The sequence below is a fragment of the Chlorocebus sabaeus genome, chromosome 23 (genome assembly GCF_047675955.1).
Source record: "Chlorocebus sabaeus isolate Y175 chromosome 23, mChlSab1.0.hap1, whole genome shotgun sequence".
NCBI lineage: Eukaryota > Metazoa > Chordata > Mammalia > Primates > Cercopithecidae > Chlorocebus > Chlorocebus sabaeus.
The window spans coordinates 55,538,734-55,563,564 of NC_132926.1; the positions used below are offsets into that span (position 1 = coordinate 55,538,734).

Below are 24,831 nucleotides of genomic sequence, written 5' to 3' on the forward strand. Positions count from 1 at the left end.
CTGTGGGGAGAGCAGAAGGCGACTGGGCAAAGATGTCTTTGAAGACACAAGGGAAGGGAGATAATGAAAGAGGATGTGAGAGGACTCTGAAGCCTCAGGGTTTTGCCTGCAGAGGCCCTGTTTTATTTTAGCTAATTAATAGGACCCTGGCTCTGCAGCGAAATACATAGACTGAAACAACACTTACTAAAACTAGGAGTGAGAATATAAATAAAGCTGACGAATTTTCCTCTCTTCTATTAAAAGTCATTTCAGGTACGCCTGAGCCATACAGTTTCTGAAAGATCAGTCTGTGAACTCCATAAACTAGAGGTTCTGAAACTGTGGCCTAAGAACTTTCTACATCAGAACCATTTAGGTACGGGCCTTGTAAAAACGCACTTCTTAGGTCTACTTCAGACCTTTTAAAAACTTAAGTCTTATACCTACCAAAATCTTGGAACTACTGAGCTGAGTGTCAACCAAGCCAAGATTACTGGGCTAAGCGGGAAACGAGTCAATTACTATTGTTACTTTCATCCAGCAATCTTCTAAGGAGGGCTGGGAGAGACTGGTAAGTTTATCAGTACTACTGGAAAAACAATCCCCATTCACCATCAATCTGTAATGCTACTTCAGGAAAGAAGTTTCCAAATACTTAGTAATTTTGGATTTTGGATGATTCGTTAGATATATTATCCAAAATCAAAATATGAGCCACATCTGAGTTTTCTTTGGGAAATACAATTACTGGTGTTTTTTTATTTTATTTTTTGCTATGATCTGTGTTTGTCAAGGTTTCTACAATGAGCTTTGTAGAATCATAGATTTTGATTAAAAAAAAATCTTTAAAGAAGGGAAGAAATAGAGACCATACTTAATTTTGAGACACCAGTTGTACATGGTATCTTAAACTAGACCAGATTTCAAGGAAATATTTAGAGAGGGATTTTAAGCAGGAGGCTCACAGAAAAATCTAGAAGTTTTATAATGCATACATGTCAATACACATTAGAAAAAGCATTTTAGGCCGGGTGCAGAGGCTCATGCCTGTAATCCCAGCACTTTGGGAGGCCAAGGCGGGTGGATCATTTGCGGTCAGGAGTTTGAGACCAGCCTGGCCAACATGGTGAAACCCCAGCTCTACTAAAAATACAAAAATTAGCTGGGCATGGTGGTGGGTGCCAGAAATCCCAGCTACTAGGGAGGCTCAGGCAGGAGAACTGCTTGAACCCAAGAGGCGGAGGTTGCAGTGAGCCGAGATCACACCATTACACTCCAGCCTGGGTGGCAGAGCGAGACACCGTCTCAAAAAAAAAAAAAAAAAAAAAAGCATTTTAGGATTTTAGGGAGGAGTTTGAATGAGTTTACTTCAAAATCATGACTGATGTAAATATTCAGGTGAAGAACATGAAGATGAGATTAGGAGTTAGTGGGTTCAGGTGCTGAATTCAAATCCTATCTATTTTTACTTTTGTTGTGTCTGGTATTCAGTGGGATAGTTAGCCCTCTTGTTGAAGTTATCTTCATAGGCATATTAGGAATAATAATTACTTCTTAGGATGTTGTGAGACTTTAGTAACATTCATAGACTTTTTACATAAAAAGGTATGCACAAATACACTAAAACAAGGCTTAAAAATTTGTTTTCACCAGAAAAAAAGTGTTTTGATTTGATTTGAAAATTTTTAGTGTGAGGAAACAGATTTCAGCAGATATAATCCTGTGGCCATCTAAGACTGTCACAATTATCAGGTAGGTTCTGTCTCCTGTTTACCATTGAAATGCCTGCAATTCAGAAGAATATTTTATCAAGAACTTCTAATGAGCTGGTTCCTATATTCGTAAAAAAATCCTCTGCTCATTAGAATTAAAACCATATTATCTGTTTTAGCAAAAAAAAAACTTATATTAGGACTAGTCATTGCAATGGTAATTGTGAAATGTTGCTGTGTGCCAGCATTATTATTTATAGTTCTCCCTTGTATGGCATGATCAAACGGCCTAAATAAAGAGAAGGAGTATGGGAAGAAGAGGAGAAAGGCTGGGAGCCTACTGATTGTCCTTTGAGCACCTGCATCGTTTTCAGGCTATAAAAGGCTAGGAAGATAATCACTGAAACAGTGTGAAGGTGACAAAGTAGAGGAGGGAGGCCCTGAGTCAATCCTGAAAGTGGTTGCAAACAGCCTGCTTTCCTCTGCAGCACCAATGAGGGCCCAGTCTGTAGTTTGGAGCAATCCATAGCCCAGAGCCTATGTAGGCTGTGTACCTAATTTCACAGTATGAAGTTAGACTTAATTTCAGGGACAATGATTACAACATTACGAAGTTGTCTTCATGCTGTTACATTTCAGATAAACCCAGCTAACAGTATTTTAATGTCTAAAAGGTATCTATCTCCTCTGCAAAGTAGGGGATCTTAACTGTAAGAAAAAAAAAAAATTTATGTTTTTAATATTTTTTCCTCTGCCATAATACATGCTCATTCTAGAAAATTCAAACATTACCAACACCACAAAAAAAAAAAAAAAAAAAAAATAAGAAAACATAATTTAGAGAATATCATCATTTTTAACATTTTGGGGAACATTTTTCCAGGCCTATTTCAATAAATAGAAATGTCAATATAGAATTTTGTATAATAGGATCATTTTATACATGTTTTATGCTATTAAAAAAAAGTCAAAGATAGTCCTGAGACTATTCTACCCCCATGATTAGAGATAAATGCCACCTTTCATGAATGCTACAAAATATACCATTGTGTTAATGTGTAGTTCATTAATCTAATACAGAATTGACAGTCCTTTGTAATGCCTTATTTTATTATCTCACATAATTTTTTCATTTTGGTTAAATTTATCAATCTTCCCCTTTATAACTTCTGAATTTAATTCCATGCATTATAAGACTTCCTACTTCCATATGATACAGTAGATCTTGTTTTCTTCTAGTACTTTTATGGTTTCTTTTTTTCTGTGTCTAAATACTTGATAGATCAGGGGCTTATTTTAATTATGGAATGGAGTAGATTTCCACTTCTAGTTTTTCCCAAATGGCTAACCAGTTGTTCCATCTTTTCCCCATGGATTTGAAAATACCTCCAGATATATTTGGATTTCCTTCTGAACCTTCATTAGGATAGCTTCATCATGATAAGCTGTGGGTCTATCTTTTTATTCAGATTTGACCTGGATATTTCTGAATGCTTCAATCTTTCCGAATAATTTTAGAATCATTCTGAAAGTTTTCTCAAGAGAGTCACTGAGATTTTGTTTGGAGTTGCAGTGAACTTATACATTTAAGAAATGCTTTATAAGTTTCCCTTTTGAGGAAGGTAAACTCCATTTATTCAAGTTTTCTCCTTTAGTAGGTGTGTTGTTTTACTTGAAGTCTTATTAAATAGATTTCTGGGTATTTTATATTTTTGGATGGTAGTCTGTAACTCTTTTCTCCAATTTATTTTTTTAACTTTTTATTGTAGTTAAGAAAGGTAATTGACTGTATTAGTCCATTTTCACACTGCTATGAAGAAACATCCAAGACTGGGTAATTTATAAAAAAAAAAAAAAGAGTTTTAATGGAGTCACTGTTCCACATGACTGGGGAGGCCTCACAATCATGGTGGAACGTGAAGGAGGAGCAAAGGCATGTCTTACATGGTGGCAGACCAGAGAGCATGTGCAGGGGGGACTGCCCTTTATAAAACCATCAGTTCTGATGAGCCTTATTCACTACCATGAAAATAGCATGGGAAAAACCTGCTCCCATGATTCAACTACCTCCCACTGGCTCCCTCCCATGACATGTGGGGATTATGGGAGCTACAGTCAAGATGAGATTTGGGTGGGGACTCAGCCAAACCATATAATTGACTTTTATAATTTTTCTGATAATCAGTCAGCTTACTAAGTACTATTATTTCGAATTGCTTTTGTGTTTGTTCACTTGAGTTTTAAAAATACAATCAATTTTGGCCAGGTGCAGTGTCTGTAATCCCAGCACTTTGGAAACTGAGGCGGGATGATCACTTGAGGTCAGGAGTTCAAGATCAGCCTGGTGAACAGGGTGAAACCCTATCTCTACAAAAAAATAAAAATTAAGCTGGGCATGGTGGCACATGCCTGTAATCCCAGCTACTCAGGTGGCTGATGCACGAGAATCACTTGAGTCCAGGAGGTGGAGGTTGCAGTGAGCCAAGATCGTGCCACTGCACTTCAGCCTGGGCAACAGAGTGATTCTGTCTAAAAAAATAAAAAAAAAAAAAGCAAAACCAAAAACAAAGAAACAATCAATTTTATCTGTATTCAACAAGTAGACATATATGAAATATCTATATATTTCAACATACGGAAAGTCCAACGTCTTGCAGGTTACTTTTGATACACTGTCTTTAGTGTTCCTATTGCATTCATCCTCTGACATACTTCTTTCTTGAGGACTTTGGCACATGGACTCTTAAATGTCCATGTGGATGGCATCCAGTAATAATGGCCTTATCACCAACAACCTTTACTGACATTTCACATAATCCCTTGTGGTCAACACCGGGCTTGCATCATGGCTCAGACTGCTGTGTACAGGAATGTTCTTTGTCAATATGTCATCTCTAATGTCCCCATATCTGCCTGTAATCTCCTATCCTTCCAATTCTCATCCCTTGCCATTCTCACCACCTGTGTGTTTCAGCCTCAGAGAAAAGCATCAGCTATTGAAGTTTCCATATTCTCATTGTCAATCAATCAACCTCTTCTGGTCTTATTTCCTGAGGCAGCTCAGGCCATATATGTGATTGTTCACCCTTAATTTCCAATCATGCTAATCGTTCTGCCATGCCCACTCAGATAAAATCCCCAAATCACCCTTTTAAACTTCTAATACTAAGATTCTGAGCACATTGTAGGGAAAAAAATACCCATCTTTATTGTAGATCAGTCCCTTTGCTGGGCCCTCAACGGTTCCTGGACATCCTGTTTTATTTCATCAGCTCGTATTTCAAACACTCTCCACGTTCCTCAAGCCCCTGATGAAACACAACTCATCCTTCTTGGTGAAAGGGGCCTTGTCATGACTTCACTAAGAAAACTGAAACTTGAAGTCATTATACGAGAGCACCCACATTTCTTCCCCAGACCTCTACTTATATCTGCATCGACTGCATCTATTCATTCCTCCACTTTGAGAAGGCAAGGCCTCTCTCTTACTCATGTTCAAGCCCATTTCTGACACCTCTGGGCTTGTTCTATCACTTATCGGGTGTGCCCCTTCATATCTCCCTCTCTGCAGGCTGTTTCTCCAAGGTTATGTACAGGCTCACAAGGCTCTCTCTCACCTAAAAAACAAAACCTTTCATTGACTTCACTCCTCCAGTTACCTTTCTCTCTTTTCTTCACTTCTCAGACAAACTTCTTAAAGCCTACATAGCTTCCTCAGCCACCTAGGAAATAAGTCCAGAAGGGGCTGGTAGGCTAGGAGAACATGGAAACATCAAGAGGTTATGCTTCTCTCTGAGGCTGAAAAGCACAGGTCGTGAGAATGGCAAGCGATGAGAACTGGAAGGATAGGAGATTACAGGCAGACATGGGGAAATGAGAGACGCCATACTGACAAAGAAGATTCCAGTATGCACCAATCTGAGCCGTGATGTAAGCCAGGCATTGACAGTGAGGGATTATGTGAAATGGCAGTAAAGTCTACATAGGCTATGTTGGCTTCCTCATTTCCCATTTACCCACAGAGTCTGGCCCTCATGACCATCGTGCCACTAAAATTTATTTGGAAAGGTTCTCTGGTGATTCTCTATTTCCAAATGCCAAGGGCAGTTTAGTAGCTGCTCTTGGTTGTACTTGCCACTGGTGACTATCTTTTGGGATTCTCCTTTCCTTGTTTGTTTTTTCATGATTCTGTTCCTCTGTTTTATTTTGTTTGGTTGTTTTTGTTTTGTTTTATTCTCTGCTGTGCTGTTTATTCCCCATCACCTTTGTGGCCTCTTCCTTTTTTGACCTTCATCCTAACACAGAATCATTCCCAGGTTCTGTCTTTGGTTTCCTACTCTTCTTATTGGGAAATTGGATCCACTCTCATTATTTTAACTCTCACCTATAGGCCAACAATTGCCACATCTATCTGCTAGCTCTAAACTCTATCCTACAACTATTAAAAAAGGGAACTCATTTTTTAATACCCCAAATCTCCTTCCATGGCATAATGCAATGGCATCATAATCCACACAGCCTTTCTGAAGAGAAAAACTAAGTCATTCTGGCTTCCTTGCTCTATCAATCCATTCCATCACCTGGTCCTTCCAATTTTTCCTCAAAATTTCTCAAACTCATTCTCCCCCTCCCCTACCAGAATAATCTTACCTGGATTGTTTTATAGCCAGCTAATTCCTGCTTCCTGCTTTGTTCCCCAACAAATACATCTTCAACTGTCACTAGCATTATCTTGAAAAAACTCAAACCTGGCTATATCACATCCCTGGGTAAACCCTGTCAGTGGCCCCTGTGCCTTATAGATAAACCAAACCTCCTTCTCATCACAAAAACATGTCCTCTGGGACCTTCTTCCATCCTACTGCTTCTGCCTGATGTGCTGCCCTTCAAGTTTATACATTTTATCTTCTAGTAATATTAATTCTTAATAGTCACCTGGCTGTTTCACATCACTGTGTCTTAATTTAGGCTACTTTTTCCAGTTAGAATGATTTCTGTCTCTTTTTGGCAGAGTAGGCAACTGACTCCTATTCCTCCTTCAAAACTTCTCTCAGATATCATCATTTCTTCCAGGAGGCCTTCATTCAATTCCCATGCTGGGCTAGTTTCTTCCTCACTATTCTCTTAAAAATGCCTGTACATAGCACAGTAGATTGAAATTCATAGTTAATGTAATAGCAAGATGTTGCTCAAATTATAGTGAACCTGACCAAATGATTTTTTTTTTTTTTTTAATTAAGAGACAGGGTCCTCAGGCTGAAGTGCAGTGGCATGATAAGAGCTTACTGCCGCTTTGAACTCCTGGGCTCAAGCGATTCTCCCACCTCAGCCTTCCAAGTAGCTGGAACTATAGGCTTGTACCACCGCACCTGTCTAATTTCTATATTATTTGTGGTAGAGGCAGGGTCTTGTTATGTTGCCCAGGCTGACCTCAAACTCCTGGCCTCAAGTGATCCTCCCATCTTGGCCTCCCAAAGTGCTGGGATTATAGGTGTGAGTCACTGCACTGGGCCTAATGTTCTAGGGGACACAGTTCATGCCTAATACATCCTAATAATCTATAACACAGTATAATGTCTAAAAATAGTAGGTCCTCAAAAAGTGTGCATTAAATTCAATTATTGTGGAAATATAAGTACTTAAATGAATATAAAGTAAATTAAAATGCTAATATAATTATTAAGCTCAAGTGGGAAACTGGTATCTCTTAGGTATTCCCCAATTTCATTTCTGAGGAAAAGGGCTTTTTAACCTAAAATTGTATTCTCTATTTAAGTACAACCTTTGATTATTTTCAGACATTAAGTATATCAGAGAAGCCTGCAACTCTACCAATAATGAATTTGGTCTCCATTTGTGTTACAGGTTTAAATTATGTTACCCCATTAGGCATCTCTGTTATGAACCAATCCAGAAGGCATTGTGGGAAAGTGGGGTTGTCTGATGCAATGTGAATGCTGATATGTCTCTATAAACATGTAAGAGGATAGTTTAGGTATGTTCCAGTGGCAGTCCTGCCTTAAACAGGTATATGTTTACCTAGGGAAAGAAATAAAAGGAAATAAAAAAAATAAAGGGGACAAACCACATAAGAAAGCAAGGACTCATATTAAAGAGGCTTTCCTTCGTTTGTTCAGTTTGATAGAATTCTTTATACAAAAACTACAGAAGTGCACAGAGAAGTAGGGCAGTTTCTTCAAAGACTCTTCAGGTTGGAAGGGATCTAACAAATCAGGTCATTCAGCCCTCTCTCTTTACAGAGAAGGAAACTGAAGACCAAAGAGGAGAACGACTTCCCTAAAGTTTCAAAGAGTCAGTAGTAGAGCCAAAGCTGTAAAAGGAGGAAAGAGCAAAGCAAGAGGGGGCACCTAACCGGGGGCGCCGAGTCCTTCCCCCTTCTGCTCTCACTGTGAGTCCTCCCAGTCCCAGCCAGTCACGCCACAGGAGACCCGTAAGTGCCCATCAAGAACATGCATTTGAACTTTCAAGTATCCTTTCCTTGTTCCTCCCTATGCCTGAAATAATTTTCTCCCTCCAGTTAAAGGCACATTCTTCCTTGTCCCTCAACCTCACTTCAAACAGCACCTCTTCTCTCACCCCACGAAACACAAATTGCCTGCATCTCTGTCCTCACAACATTTAATTACTGTGGAATTCTTATCACGTGATATTAGTTATATGGGAATGCGTCCCGTTCCCCTCTCCCCAGACTGGACACTCTTAAAGGGCATCACACATACCTCATTTAGCCTTGTATTCCCTGCACAGAGTAAGCACTAGGTGACTGCTTGCTGAATTACTTATTTTGGATTAGAGAAGAGTGAAGACATAGCACCTAAAAGTTACTGAACAGTACAGTATTAAAATTAGATCTTAGATCAAATGGTTGTGTAACACTGCTGTGCTAAAGAGTCCATTCTGACCCAAAGTCAAGAACAGGAGAATATGCTTGTCCATCGGTATGCTCAGGAACTTCTCAGGGAGTAAACCAGTCAGCTAACAGAGGTTAACTATCAGGTGCCAGACAAAAATGGAAAGCTTAATGCTAAAAATTGATAATTATCATGTTGGAAAGTCAGGGGTAGTGTCTTATAGACAGTGAAAGAAAGGCCATTTGGAATATGGGCAGGAGGTTTGAGAAAGTGTGATTTCTACACAAATTACCATAATGTGCAATAGAGTATTAGCTAGTACAAGAAGATTGTGATAGCTGAACTTTCACTGCCTAAGCTCATGGACATTTAAAAAAAATAATTTTTAATTTAAAAATAATTTTTAATACTTATGACACACCAACACCTACCTGAGTATATTATAAACACTGAAAAAGAATAATCACTATAAAATGTTACTATTTTCATAATATGGTTACAAAGTAATAAATGTTGAATTGGATGTATAGAAATTAGTTTGTTAAGGATTGCCAGAAACTCAGTCTTATTTTATAGTCACATCTTGTTTTTGATAAAAAATGATCTTATCCACAGAGTGATTTAAAGCTGTTTAAACCATTCTTATTCACCAAATTTGGCTTCAAGTAACTCCAGGTTGTTTTTCAAAACCTGAATTCACTCTCGAAAGATTTGCCAACCTTATGACTATTGCAAGAATTGGCTCCAGGCTTTGAAAGTAACACTACAAGAAGAATTTCAAGAAGATTTTGTGCAATTGCAGCATTGTTGGAAAAGTTCTTGGGTTTCTTTGGTGACTACTTTTAAAAATACAACACTCACATGCTTTTAAAACACATCAGTAACATCACTTTATAGAAACACTCTGTACTTGTGCAAACAAGAACCCCTTTATGGTTTTTAAAAATTGGAATCCATGAAGGACTGCTGTGCCAATTACGATGTAGAGCTTCAACCGAAAAAATGAACTTCTCTACTGCTAGGTTGGAGCACAGATGAATATGCAAGTATCCAAAGAGGTACCTCTGTTTGACAATACAGAGAAAGCACAAGTGCTCAATTGACAGCTAATCTTGTCTTCCACAGAGCATTATAAATTCTTTCAATGTTAGAATTGTAGAATGGAAATGAGTGTTTGTTTTATAAAGATTAGAAAACACACATAACAAAAGTTAAGAGAGCTACGCAGGGTTGCATAGACTTTAACAGGAGATACTTTGTCTTCTCCATCTTTGCCCTTCCTAAATCTAGTGCGATTGTATAATGAATGATTTTAGGAGGCTGGTTCAGTTTAGACTGCCTGCCTTTCTATTTTGACTTCAACACTTTAACAGCTGTTATGACTTGGGCAAGTCACTGTGTCTCTCCTACATATAAAATGTGATGAAAATAGTAGCTACCTTATTATATGTATATCTGTAAAAGCACTTTGAATAGTGTCTAATGAATAGCAATGATATTACTTCATCTTGTCTAAGCTTTGACATATTTTCTGGAGCTACTTAGTTTCTTCTTTGAAAGAAGATCGAATCTCAAAACAAAATATTCCTTTCCTCTCTATTCCATTTTCCTTATGGCAAAGGCTTTACATGTTTCATCCTGGTGATATTTAAGACACTTAGCATGGTACCCATGGCACAGGAGTACTTAGTAAATGTCAGTTGAGTACTCAATCAAGTCTCTCTGGTCACCATCAACTGTCAAATACTGCCTTTCTCTTAGCTCATATGCTTTTTATTATTCTGATGCAAGGTCTGATATTTTGTGATTTTAGAATTTGAGAAAAGGTGCTGTGATTCTTTGTAAAATTTTCAGAAAAGATCCTGATTAAATCAAGAACACACCTAAGAAATCTATCAACTTCATATCAAGACAGGTCCAACTTTATATACTGTGCAACTTTGTTATTAAGGAAGGAAGGGAGAGCCAGAGGAAAAGAAATATATTCTTAACAATAAACATAGGCTTTTTGAGGACCACACCGTATAGTACGCAGAGCATCCTGCATAATATTTAAGGATTAAATAGATCAAATGAGGTGTTATTTTCTAAAGAATTACAGAAACAATGTACTGATAATAAAAGTTGTTCTGATGAATTGATAGTTTTCCATCACTGTCGATATATAGCAATTCAACTCACAATACACATTTTACAGCAATGCACACTAAAGGTTTCAGAATCATTTGTAGGAACACAACTGTTTCAGAAAATAATCCTTAATTATTATAAAGGACACAAAAACTAGCATACTGTTTTTCCAAGGTTCTTCCTAGTTTTTAGCTCACTGCACAAGCTGGGCCTAATGTGAAAGACAACAAATATGGATATAATCATACACCTGATATATATGGACTTTAAGAAAACACCAACACGTATACACAGATCAACATCTCCACTAGGGCTGGGTACGGTGGCTCATGCCTGTAATCCCAGCACTTGGGAGGCTGAGGTGGGCAAATCTCTTGAATCCAGGAGTTCAAGACCAGTCTGGTTAACATGGTGAAACCCTGTCTCAACAAAAAAATAAGAAAAATAGCCAAGCCTGGTGGTGCATGCCTATAGTCCCAGCTACTCCAGAGGCTGAGGTGGGAGGACCACCTGAGCCGAGAGGCTGAGACTGCAGTGAACTGTGATCACGTCACTGGACTCCAGCCTGGGTGACAGAATGAGACCCTGTCTCAAAAAACAAAACAAAACAAAAATCTCCATTAGGGAAGAAGAGGCTTGTCAACACCCCATTTTATTGCCTGAGACGAGACACAGAATAGAATACAGAGAGAAGAGAAGGAATATCTTCCTGGGCAGAACAGAAAGATTATGTAGGTTAATGGTAAATCAGCCAATTTTTTCTTTCTCTTTTTAATATAACTCAGTATTATTTCCCCCTCTCTTCTCCCAACTCTCTTCTATTTTCTCATCTCTTTACTCACTTTCTCCAACTTCACATTTCCATTTCTCTCACCTTGGTCTCTTCCTTTTTAAAACAGGTCTCATCACCACTGTGCCCCATATTTAATAGTTCAGAGGGTGGCCCAGATATCACTACCTCATCTAATTAGGGGGTCTGTCTAGGATCATCCAGACTAGAAGAGAGGAACAGAAGAGATCAAGAAAATGAATTGGCAGGATGGCTCAGTCACAATTCCTCTGTTTAACACTGGGGGTCTACCTTACTAAGGTCATCACCATCAGATCGTATTCTAATGGGTTTGTTTACTACTGTTCAAACTATGAATTCATTTTATGGGTGGATAACTATTCTGCACAGAAGCTTGGAAAAAACAGTATTTGAGAGTAATGCCTGCCACTTATTGAGCTCTCCTATGGTGTGCAGATACTGTGTGATCACAATCATAACAATCTCACAAGATGCTTCATGTCGCCAAGTTCAACACATTTATAGGTATACCGGAAGTTGGATAGTCTAAAAAAAAGGAAACTAATCAACAAAAAACTTGGTTCTGGCCTTAAAATGACAATAGCATAAGAAAAAAGACCAAAACGTTGGAAAGTGTTACCTTTGAGACAAGGAACTGTAAGGTAGGAGACAGGATGAAGGTCTCCATTTTTCATTTTGTATCTATCTATATTTTTTTGCTTTCTGACTTTTTACATGTATTGCTTTAAAAAACATCAACACATATGGGAAGATTATGTTCCAGGTATGTGTCACTTAAAAAAACCAGTAATAAATATTAGATGCAAAATTTTAAGAGGTCGTAAAAAAAAGTACCCAAATATTGCAGCCTGAGTTATCTTTGATGTTGTGGTTTGGGAAGTTTTCAAAATCTTAAGTATGAATGTCACTTAGTCAACATTCAACGGATGTTTATTGTTACAAAGGATAAAGCACTGACCCGTCTTTATGACCCATCTTGTTGCTCTTGCTACGTGAAAGCCCTTTCTTTCCTTTTTTTTTTTTTTTTTTTTTTGTGAAAAGACATATATTTATAAAGTAAAAGGCTTAGTAAAAGATCTAGTCTAATTGTCTTTAAATCAAGCCTATGGAACAAAGATTTCTATGAAATGCCCAGAAAAGGCAGATTTATAGAGATAGGGAGTAGATAGTGATTGCCTAGAGCTGGAGTTGGGAGTTGAAATAAGGATTAAGAATAAATGTACCTGAGGGACCTCATTGGAGGGATGAAAATGTTCTTAAACTGGGTCATGGTGATGGTGCATCACTTGGTAATGTTACTAAGAGTCACGGAATTATACCTGGAAATGGGTAAATTTTATGAGGTAAAATCTCAATAAAGTTGTTACAAATACTATGCACCTTGGGACATCATGTCCATTATAAATACAGAAACCTTTGACACACATGGAGTGACCAATGATGGCTACATATATCCATCTTAGGGAATGTAAATTATTCTACTTTAGGAAATGTAGTTTAAGTTGGTTCTGCTTCTCTTCTCAAGGTGACGAATCAAACTTCGGATAAAACACTCCTCTTTAAGGATAAAGAAGCAGTCATTAAGGTGGCTGAGGAGGAATCCTCTCAAGGATCTTTGCTCTATTACATTTGAAAATGTGCAAAGTGGCTAAAGCTGAGCATTTTAGAAACTAGAAAGGTGTTAAAGGACAGTTCTGTTGAAGTTTAGCAAATGGAAACAAAAATGCAGTTTAAAGCTGAGGGTCCAGGAAGCAGAATGTGGAATGAATGGTTGATGGATAGAAGTATTGGACAACAAATGTATAACACCAAATCAGTAAGCAATATTTAAATTAGCTGGAAGGTCACAAAATACTCATGGCATGAGATCCTTTTAGCATAAAGTAAAAACCAACACACCTGGTTAGATTCAAAGAAATGCTCAGGTGCTGTCACAAGAGTCCTCAGGGTCACTTTACAGAACATTACTGCAGGCTACTGTAAGCATTTGACCTCTTTGAAGTTTGACCATTTAGTTTAATTACACTTTATGTCATCCTCCCACTTCCACCCCACAACATATCCCAGATGTTAAAAAATGAGGACTAATACAGCTACAGTTTATGGAGAGCTGATAATATGTAGGCACTAGGTGAAGTACATTTCTTTATTATTTTACTTTTTTCTTTAACATTGATTTTAAGTTCAGGGGTACATATGCAGGTGTGTCATACAGGCAAACTTGTATCATGGGGGTTTGTTATATAGATTATTTTGTCACTCAGGTATTAAACCTAGTACCCATTAGTTATTTTTCCTGATTTTCTCCCTCCTCCCACTCTCCACCCTACAATAGATCCCAGTGTGTGTTGTTCCCCTCTATGTGTCCATGTGTTCTCATCATTTAGCTCCCACTTACAAGTGAGAACATGTGGTATTTGGTTTTCTGTTCCTGCATTAGTGTGCTAAAGATAATGGCCTGCAGTGCCATTCATGTTTATGCAAAGGACGTGATCTCGTTTTTGTGGCTGGATAGTATTCTATGGTGTATATGTACCACATTTTCTTTATGCAATCTATCATTGATGGGCATTTAGGTTGATTCCATGTCTTTGCTATTGTGAATAGTGCAGCAATGAACATACACATGCATGTGTCTTTATAAAAGAACAATTTATATTTCTCTGGGTATATACCCAGTAAAGGGATTGCTGAGTTGAATGGTATTTCTGTCCTTGGGTATTTGAGGAATTGCCACACTGCCTTCCACAATGGTCAAACTAATTTACACCCCCACCAACAGTGTATAAGCATTCCTTTTTCTCTGCAACCTCACCAGCATCTGTTATTTTTTGACTTTTTAATAATTGCCATCCTGACTGGTGTGAGATGGAATTTCATTGTAGTTTTGATTTGCATTTCTGTAACGATGAGTGATGTTGAGCCTTTTTTCATGATTGTTGGCTGTATATATGTCTTCTTTTGAAAAGTGTCTGTTCTTATGTTTCCCATGTAAACTTCAAAGCAAGCCTGTATCAAACAGCTGACTTAAGTATTCCCCATTATAGATAATGAAAATGAGACTATAGATAATGATAATGAAACAGAGACTTAGAGGTGCTGAGTAACTTGCCAGAGTCACACCTGTAGGAGACAGGAAAGCCAGAATTCAAATACTAGTTTCCTACAGCCTGCATTCTTAACTACTTCATGTACTGCCCAGATAAATCAGCAATTTTCTGTGATATTAACCTCCAGTCATAGAGCTGATTTGGTTCACTATATATATTTTTCAAAACCTTTCAAACCAGAGCACACTGTTTATTTTTCTCCATTTTTTAAAACTCCTCCATTGGGTGTTATACTTTAATATAATTTGTTTAATATAATTTATAAATATAATATGCTATGTATGACATTTTTAAAATATGAGTTTTCATACACTGAAGGCCCATATTTAATGCATTAGTAGGTGAATTAATATATGTTAAAACATGTTATACATTATTCTTTCCTACCCCAAAGTTTGTAATGAAAAGTGAACTGGATCTTGCTATGTTGCCCAGGCTGGAGTGCAGTGGCACAATCCACGATCTTGGCTCACTGCAACCTCTGCCTCCCAGGCCTCTCACCTCAGCCTCCCTAGTAGTTGGGATTAGAGGCATAAGCCATCACGCCTGGTTAATTTTTGTATTTATAGTAGAGACGGGGTTTCACTATGTTGGCCAGGCTGGTCTCAAACTCTTGGCCTCAAGTGATCCACCTGCCTCGGCCTCCCAAAATGCTGGGATTATAGTGAGCTACCACACCCAGCCTGTCAGATCTGATGACCTGGAAATAAAAAAAAAAAAATTATATGCACACACATACACAGATAGAGAGATAATCTTCTTTTGCTAAATGGGAGCTTTCAAAGTTTGGAATTAAGTAAGCACTAAGAAACTGAGTTAGGTCCAACAAATATTTGCCTTTATTTCTCTTGTTTCTAATTCAAGATCAGTTCCTAACTTCAACCTGTGTTCTGTTTGTCAAGTACTCCAACATGCCATGCACAAAGACAGATCATTTAGATGAGAGATGTTGCCACTGCAGATCATTTATTTTTACTTGAATTCACTATTTTAAGTAAAAATATATTCTAAAAATAACCAACCTTTATTGATAATACCAGAGAGCTTCCTTTTAAGGTAAATGTTCTTGTTGCCCACATCTATCCTTTTCCTACATACATATGGAGTTGGACAAATTTCTAAAATTCTTACACCTCAAGTTATTAAAGTTCAAATGTTAAAAATTCAAATTGCAATTTGAATGTTATTACATGTAATTTAATTCATTATTTGAAACATGAATCAAGATAACTTTTGCTCAGAATATATCAGCATTCATTTTGGGTACTTGTTGAAATTCATTAAAAGTAACCTGGACATTACTAAATGAGATCCAGAAGAAGCTTTAAGAAATAAAGGTGTGTTTCATAAAATGTGTAAAAACGGTGGGGGTTTGGGGGAGGGATAGCATTAGGAGAAATACCTAATGTAAAAGACGAGTTGATGGGTGCAGCAAACCAACATGGCACATGTATACCTGTGTAACAAACCTGCACGTTGTGCACAGGTACCCCAGAACTTAAATAACACACAAACAAACAAAAGTTAGAGCAAGGGTATTCTGGCCTCTTGAAGGAAAAAAAAATGTGTGTCAAAAAAAGTCAGGCTATGCTACGACTCTTCAAGTACTGGGAACATAAAATTCAGAATGGAAAAGGTAATAAAAGCAGAGAAAGTTAGGATCTCAAAAGGAAATATACAGCTAAAGTACTTATTCTTGGTCAGAAAGGGGTTCATTGTATTTTTTCATCAAATATGCACTTTGGTGATGAGTGTACCAGCAGCTTCACCTTCTTCTAGCAGAAAGATGAACAAATTAGCCATAGCTCTTGGGCAAGTAAATGTACCTAGAAATTCTAACCGCTACTGATAGGAAATGTGATTAAGAAAAATTTTAAACATAGAATTTCCCCTGACATAGTCAAGCTGATTGTCAGCTACAAGCATATTACAGTATATATCTTAATTAGTGGGTCTGGGGTCTTAGCTTCCCCAGCTCACCAACAGATGGTTATCGAAAGTGACTGTTGCTTGGGCCTCTGAGAAATTCAATAAGGAAAAATGTAATCCGAGTCTGCAACCTATTTAGAGGAAAGATAACTAATACAACTGGATTAGTGGGTGAATTAATATATGTTAACAACTTGAAACAGTACTTTGTACAAACTAAACTGTCAATAAACATTAATTGTTAATTAATCATCATAATAACAGCAGCTAAATTCTATGAGATGGAAGCCACATGTGTACAAGGTGAATACTAGTAAAGAAGAGATGAGTATGGCCAGTAATGAATGAAGGCTTCACATGAAGGAAAACTTGAGTTGATTTCTAGAAGTAAATGAAGAGAGAGTAGAGAGGGGAAAGGAACAGCGGTAAGGAAAAGTGAAGACAGAAGGGGATTCATTGGGTCCTATGTTTGACATACCAGTTCCTTATTCCTTCTGCATATCACTTCTTTTTTTGAGTTTTATAGGAAATATATTTTTAAATTATTTTACAATTAATATTATTTTTAATTGACAAATCATAATTGCTTATGTTTATGGGGTACAAGATAATGTTTTGGTATATGTATATAATGTAGCATGATTAAATCAAGCAACATACCTATGGTCTTGCTTACCTATCATTTTTATGGTGAGACATTTGAAATTTACTCTTAGTTATTTTGAAATATACAATACATTGTTATTCACTAATCACTTTGCTGTGCAATAGATCTCAAAACTTATTCCTTCTGATTGAAACTTTGTACCCTCTGATCAACTCCCTATTCCCTCCTTCCCCACCTTTTCCACCTTCCAGCACCTGGCAACCACCATTCTACTGTTTCTATGAATCCAACTTTTAAATTTATTTTTAAATTAAATTATAGTTTTGAAACAGGGTCTCACTCTGCATCCAGGCTGGAATGCAGTGGCATGAACGTGGCTCACTGCAGCCTCAACTACCTGGGCTCAAGCGATTCTCCCACCTCAGCCTCCCAAGTAACTGGGACCACAGGTGTGCGCCATCATGCTTAACTTTTTTTTTTTTTTTTTTAGAGATAGGGTCTCACTTTGTTGCCCAGGCTGGTCTTAAACTCCTGGGCTCAAGTGATCGTCCAGCCACGGCCTCCCAAAGTGTTGGGATTATGGGCATGAGCCACAGTCCCAGGCCTGAGTCAACCTTTTTTAGATGTCACACACAAGTGAGATCACGCAGTGTTTGTTTTTCTATTCCTGGCTTATTGTGCCTAACATATGTCCTCTAGGTTCATCCATGTCACAAATGACAGGATCTTTCTTTTTAAGGGCTGAATAATAGTGTGTATATATGCCACATTTTCTTATCCATTTATCCATTGATAGACAACTTAGATTGATTTTGCATCTTGTGTACACATAGCACATTTTCTTATCCATTCATCTGTTGATGGACACTTAGGCTGATTTCATATCTTGGCTATTATGAGTAATCTGCAATGAACACGGGAGTGCTGCATATCACCCCTTTAAGTATAGGGCTGCTAGTATGATTGTTTGGCTATAAAAGATGTGTATGCTGACTAGTATTAGGGAGTGAGGTTGCAATGGTCTGTGTGGGTCCAGATCATGAAGGATCTTAAAATCTTGGCAGAGGATCCCATTTTTAATAGTAGGCCATGGGAGGCCATCATAGATTCTGGAACAGAGGAACCAGTGCACAGCATAGTGGTTGTAAGTTCATGCTGTAAAGTTAGGAGACCTGGGCTTGCATCCTGGATGCTCTTTTATTAACTGTGTGACTCTGCCTAGTCTCAGAGCTTCAGTGCTTTTATCTGCAACATGGAAATAATAGCACCTGCCTCATTCTTTGTGAGAATGCATTTAAAGTGTTGAGCACACTCCCTCTCACACAGTAAGCATTCTTAGTAAGTGCCAGCTACTATTACTTAGGAGGCTAAGGCTCTAGGTGACGAGGCCTACATGTATGCAGTTACAGACGCAGGGAAATTGCGAGGAGCAAGTCATTCTAATCTTCTTAGAAGAAATATCCACTGGGACACCCAGACTTCAACAAGACTTTGAGCTTAGTGATAATCAATCTAAGTTATGAAGTTCAAAACAGAAGTTAGACCGGGTTTCTAAGCACAAAAATTTGGCAACTTAAAATGATTTCAAAGTGGAATTATCACATCAGTATATCCTTATGATAATATATAGTCCTCCTTCCTAAATTACTCTTATCCTGATACCAAAACAAGAGTTTTAGAGCTCAGAAGGGTTAGTGTCTAAAATCATAGACTGAATTAGAAGTGACTTCAATAGGCTTAGAAAATACCACTTTGTAGGAAAAAACAAACAACTCCTCCTCCCAAACCAATTTTACCAAAGCCTGCAAAATAGATAAATATTTTAACAGTAGAGAAGACTCAGTTATAGGCTAAACTCTTTATCATACCTTGTCTGTGTGTTTAATGAGGCAATGGTCACCAAAGTCCCTTGAAGTACAGTAATATTCATTTGTGCCTCCCCTATCCCCACTCTGCTCTTGAACTTCCAGAAAGGCAGATCCAAAATAACATTTATCCTTGTATTGCCCATCGTTATCGAACAAGTAGATACTCAGTTATCTGAACTGAAATGAATTTGTGAAAATGGTCATTCTAAACGAAGGGCTGTGTTGGGACTTTGAGCTTCAATGTGTTTAGGCTTATTTTCTACAAAATTATTTTCCCAACATCCAGTGAGTTTTGAATTAAGAGAATTTGTTTAAATCCTACAGTAGACTTTTCAATCAATCTAAACCGTCTCCTTAACTGAGTATCCAGACAGAGAGAGAGAGAGAGAGAGAGAGAGAGAGAGAGAGAGAGCGCGAGCGAGTGAGAGCGCCACAAGATTGTCCATGTAGAAACTCCAGAAATCCGCATCCACCCAAAACGCGTCCTGGGGCAGAGAAGTTTGGGTTGCGCTCCTCCCACCTCCTTGGAAGGGTCCCAGCTGAGAATACTCACTGGGCTGAGCCAACTTTGCTCTCCCTCTTCCCGAGCACTTTCGCAGGCTTTGTGTCTTCCACATCTTGCTGTAGCTCAGTCATCGGGGCCGTGTCTGGAGGGCACCTTCAGACTTCCGCGCGCCTGGCTCTCCCCCGGTTCGTCCTGGCTTCTAGGTCCCGGGGCGCAGGCCAAGCAAGCGGCGCCGTGCCCTCCCCTGCACCCTCTGCCCCGCGCATCCAGGCCGGGCCGCGCCAAGCTCTCGGGGCCGCGGACCTGGACACGTCGGAGCGGGCGCGATTGGTCCGACCCAGTGTGGAAGAGCCCAGAGGGAGGGAAGGGGAGGGTCGAAGCGAAGTGACAGCCTCATTCCCCAACCCAGGAGGCAGAGAAGAGAAAAAGGAAACCTGTTGAACGAGTCTTTCGGGAGAGGAAGCTAATTGGCCAAGCAGGTGGAACATTTGCCTAAGAAGGCACAATCTGTGTAGCCTCCTGGTAAATTAGGCTTTTTGTTTTCTATCCTGACTGTAACAAGGGGATTTTTAAAGAGGGCAGCCGACTCTAGATACCGGAAATGGAGATGTCTGAGTGGGACGCCCTGTCACACAAATGCACTGTGTGGGCTGGCCTATGCCCCATCCTAAATTATTCAAACAGGATATTGCTTCATTGAGGGACTGCCTCTTCTGCTTAAACAATAGCTCTGCTCAATTTTTTATGTGGGAATAACAAAGGTAATAAGTAGTTGCCTTTGGTGGTGTTTTGGTTAACCCTTCATCGTTCTCTGGGGGGCTTAGAGGGGAAAAGAAGAAGCAACCATCAAAATCTTCAAATATTGGGTTATGACTGTTCTCATCAAAATCAAAATTGGTGTTTGATAATTCCCAAGCCGTCTCTTTGTTGCCCACAGTTGTGCAAGTACCTTATTTACTATGCACTCAACCAGTACCGTGAATGCCTCTTCCTCCCTCCTTTTAGTGACATTTTGACTTGCTGGTTCTAAGGTTTTGCATTGGAAGCATCTGTTCATTCATTCATTGAACGAACTTATGAGGGCAAACAAGTTCCAGGCATTGTTCTCAACCAGCAGTGTCCAATCTTTTGGCTTCCCTGGGCCACACTGGAAGAAGATGAAGTGTCTTGGGCCACACATAAAATACACTAACACTAAGGATAGATGATGAGCTTTAAAAAAGGTCCGTGCAGGGGCCGCGCACGGTGGCTTATGCCTGAAATCCCAGCAGTTTGGGAGGTCGAGGCTGGTGGATCATTTGAGGTCAGGAGTTCGAGACTAGCATGGCCAACATAGTGAAACCCCATCTCTACTAAAAATACAAAAATTAGCTGGGTGAGGTGGCACAGGCGCCTGTAATCCCAACAGTTTGGGAGGCTGAGGCAGGAGAATTGCTTGAGCCTGGGAGGTGGAGGTTGCGGCGGGCCAGGATGCACCACTGCACTCCAGTGTGGGCAACAGAGTGAGACCCTGTCTCAAAAAAAAAAAAAAAAAAAAAAAAATTCCGTGCATACATATCACAATGTTGTAAGACAGTTTATGAATTTGTATTGGGCTGTATTCAGAGCTGTCCTGGGCTGCAGGTTGGGCAAGCTTGTATAAACATTGATTTGTTATAGCAAATAACATTTTTGCTGGTGGTTTTCTAATTTGCTATGGAGTAGTTGACAATTAGAATAATTAATATAAAACGTTATTATTGGAAGCCTGACTTGACTTTAAAACAATTACAAGTGGCAACAGTAGAGCATGACATGCCTGGGAAAAAACTATTAACTATGTTCTGGGGCTGCAAGTCCTTCATTTTTCTTTTAAAATAAAGTTTAGATTTAAGAATATTACAAAGACTATGCAACCATAGTATGTACATGTATGTATGTATGTATGTAGGGTGTACGTGTGTTTGTAAAACACCTAACCTAAATAACTTCAAACATTTTAGAGGTGAAAGTTCTGTCCAAAGTTTTCTTATTCCTTCTCTTTCTACATATGTATCATTAGGCTGAGAGAACAAAAACATCTTTTTATAGCCTGCTTGCTCCAAAATTGATTCTTGTGACATTTGAAAAATAAGTAAAAGAAAAAAGCTTACATAAATTCCAGAAGAGTTGGCTTAGTCAGGCCTCTCTCTCTTTTTTCTTCCTGACCACTGACTGCAGGAGCTGTGCTAGATGGGATTGAGAAAGCTCTGGGTGACCTGAAAGCTTGAAGGCTGTCTCCTTGGTGCCCATAGTTGTCTCTTCCTGGGGACATTCCTGATGCCTTCGCCTCTAGGTCTTTGCTTGAGATCCCCACCCTCCTCAGAATAGGCATAGGTTTGGAATAGAGATGAGGTTGTCAATTTCCCAAACTCTGGATGAGGACTCTAAAATCTCAGGTGCCCTCCAAGTTCTCATTACAGAGCTCAGATCAGACTGACTTTTCCCCCCTACGTAATTTTTTTATTGTGGTAAAATATACATAACATTACTATTTATCATTTTAATAAGTGTATAATTCAGTGGCATTCAACACTTTCACAATGTTATTTAACTATCACCACTTATCTGTACCCAAAACTTTTTTTTATCATCCGTAGCATAAACTCCCATTAAACCCATTAAACCATAACTGTCTCTTTCTCACCTCCTCCTAGCCTCTGGTAGCCTCTATTTTACTCTCTGTCTCTATAAATTTGTCTGTTTTAGCTACCTCATATAAGTGGAATCATACAATATTTTTCCTTTTGTGTCTGGCTTATTTCACTCAGTGTAATGTTTTCAAGGTCAATCCGTGTCACAGCATATATCCAAATTTCGTTTTTTTTGTGGCGGAATGATATTCCATTGCATGTATATACCACATTTGGGTTGCCCATTTATCTGTTGATGGATACTTGGGTTGTTTCCAGCTTTTGTTGATTGTGAATGATGCTGCTATGAACATGGGTGTGCAAATGTTTGTCTGAGTCCGTGATTTCATTTCTTTTGGATATATACCTAGGAGTAAGCTTGCTGGGTCATATGGTAGTCTATGTTTACCCTTTTAAGAAATCATGGTCAGGCCTCTTTTAATGCATGAGTAAGGGCAAGTATTCAAAGCAGTCTTAGCGTGGGTTATGGCTCAGTTAAAGAGCGCTCACTTACCCTGAAATAGTTGGAAGTTCTTTAGTACATGGTATGAGGTCTTCCAAAGGTGTGGTTTTAAGGGAGAAGGAGCAGCTAAGGTTGAAGTGGAAGGCAGGGCAGGTAGGGAAAATATCAGTCTTTTCCTAGAGTGGAACACTTAGAAAGGAGCAAGCTAGCTACATTATTTTACATACTGATGTTTGCTTACATTTAAAAGGCATTGTTAAACAACTACCTAATTTGTTTATTCTTGGGGCTATTCTACAGTAATATATGGAATATAGTATTCAAGAGGCACAGCAGATAAACAATAAAGGAAATGTCATTGCCATGTGACAAAATAGAAATATAAGGTTATGCCTATGACATGTGAGAGAGGAGATAAGAAAAAAAGATTATGCCTAAAATATGTTTTAGGATGCCCTTTGATATTGCACCAATAAGAGACATTATTTTTCTTCCCGTAAGTCTCTGGGAATCTAAATTCTTGTTTTCAAAAACAAAGAAGATTTCTTTTCTCTTCTTTCTTTCTTTTTCTTTCTTTCTTTCTTTTTTTTTTTTTTTTTGAGAAAGAGTCTTGCTCTGTTGCCCAGGCTGGGGTGCAGTGGCACGATCTTAGCTCACTGCAACCTCCGCCTCCCGGTTCAAGCAATTCTCCTGCCTCAGCTTCTCTAGTAGCTGGTACTATAGGCACACACCACCACGCCCGTCTAATTTTTGCATTTATAGTAGAGACGGGGTTTCAGCATATTGGCCAGGCTGGTCTCAAATTCCTGACCTGGTGATCCACCCACCTTGGCCTCCCAAAGTGCTGGGATTACAGGCGTGAGTCACCGCACGTGGCAAAAGCAAAGAAGATTTCTAGCTGATACTTTTTCTAGTTTTTAAAACCACTTTGGTAGAAGATGCCAGACATAACACCTTTGGTGGGTGGGAGCTTCTATGCAAATAGCTTTGATGTTTGATATTGGTCAGATATTGGCCTTCCTTAACATTGAGCACATGCACTGCGCATCTGTTCATAGTCTCGGGGGAAAAGTACAAATAATGTGTTTGGAGACTTGAGTGGAGATTTGGTTGCAAGCTGATATGGTTTGGTTCTGTGTCCCCACCCAAATTTCATGTTGGATTGGGATCCTGAGTGTTGGAGGTGGGAAGTGATTGGATCACGGTGGTGGTTTCTAATGGTTTAGCACCACCCTCCTAGTGCTGTCTTGTCATAGAGTTCTCATGAGATCTGGTTGTTTGAAAGTGTGTAGCACCTCCCCCTTTGCGCGCTCTCTCTCTCTCTCTCTCCCCGCTCCTCGCTTCACTATGTGAGGATGGTGCCTTGCTTCCCCTTTGCCTTCCACCATGATTGTAAGTTTCCTGAAGCCTTCCCAGAAGCAGAAGTCTGCACTGTCCACAGAACGGTGAGTTGATTAAACCTCTTTTTTTTTTTTTTTTTTTTTTTTTTTGAGACGGAGTCTCGCTCTGTCGCCCAGGCTGGAGTGCAGTGGCGCGATCCCGGCTCACTGCAAGCTCCGCCTCCCGGGTTCACGCCATTCTCCTGCCTCAGCCTCCCAAGTAGCTGGGACTACAGGCGCCCGCCACCTCGCCCGGCTAGTTTTTTTGTATTTTTCAGTATACACAGGGTTTCACCGTGTTAGCCAGGATGGTCTCGATCTCCTGACCTCGTGATCCGCCCGTCTCGGCCTCCCAAAGTGCTGAGATTACAGGCTTGAGCCACCGCGCCCGGCCAAAACCTCTTTTCTTTATAAATTGCCCAATCTCAGGTAATTCCTTATAGCAGTGTGAGAATGGACTAATACACAATGCGTGGTCAAATATTATAGTTACCTAACTTAAAACGTGGTGAGGTGAGTATTTATTAACCAATATAAGTATAGGTAAGTATCATCACATGCCTGTAGTTTTTTGCATATTGTCTGATGATAGGTTTTAGAAGATGTCGGTGACCTTATCAAGATGAAACCTGGAAGCTCTGTAATAACTTAACTATGCATGATATTTTATAAGTAAAAGGATTCCAGGAACACTTCTCAGACCATTCCTGTTTTCAATTAAAGCCAGTATCTAAAGAAGAAAATGGGGGAAAAATGGAGAGAGTTCAGAAGAGAAACACACAGTGACAATGAAGAACTTAATTCTAAGACTT

General features: G+C 39.1%; 1 protein-coding gene across 9 annotated transcripts in view; it reads right to left on the minus strand.

The window, feature by feature from the left end:
* The window catches only part of GRAMD2B (GRAM domain containing 2B), a 71,841-nt gene extending 51,783 nt beyond the window's left edge, over nucleotides 1-20,058 (minus strand). For 2 of the 9 annotated variants that reach the window (XM_038008425.2, XM_038008420.2), the window contains exon 1: nucleotides 19,575-20,058. In XM_038008425.2, the coding sequence (XP_037864353.1) occupies nucleotides 19,575-19,638 (64 nt within the window). In that variant the 5' untranslated portion in view covers nucleotides 19,639-20,058. The remainder of the gene's footprint in view (nucleotides 1-19,574) is intronic. The other 7 variants (XM_008014280.3, XM_073010718.1, XM_038008445.2 and 4 more) reach the window with 5 other exon arrangements.
* Nucleotides 20,059-24,831: the final 4,773 nt, after the last annotated feature.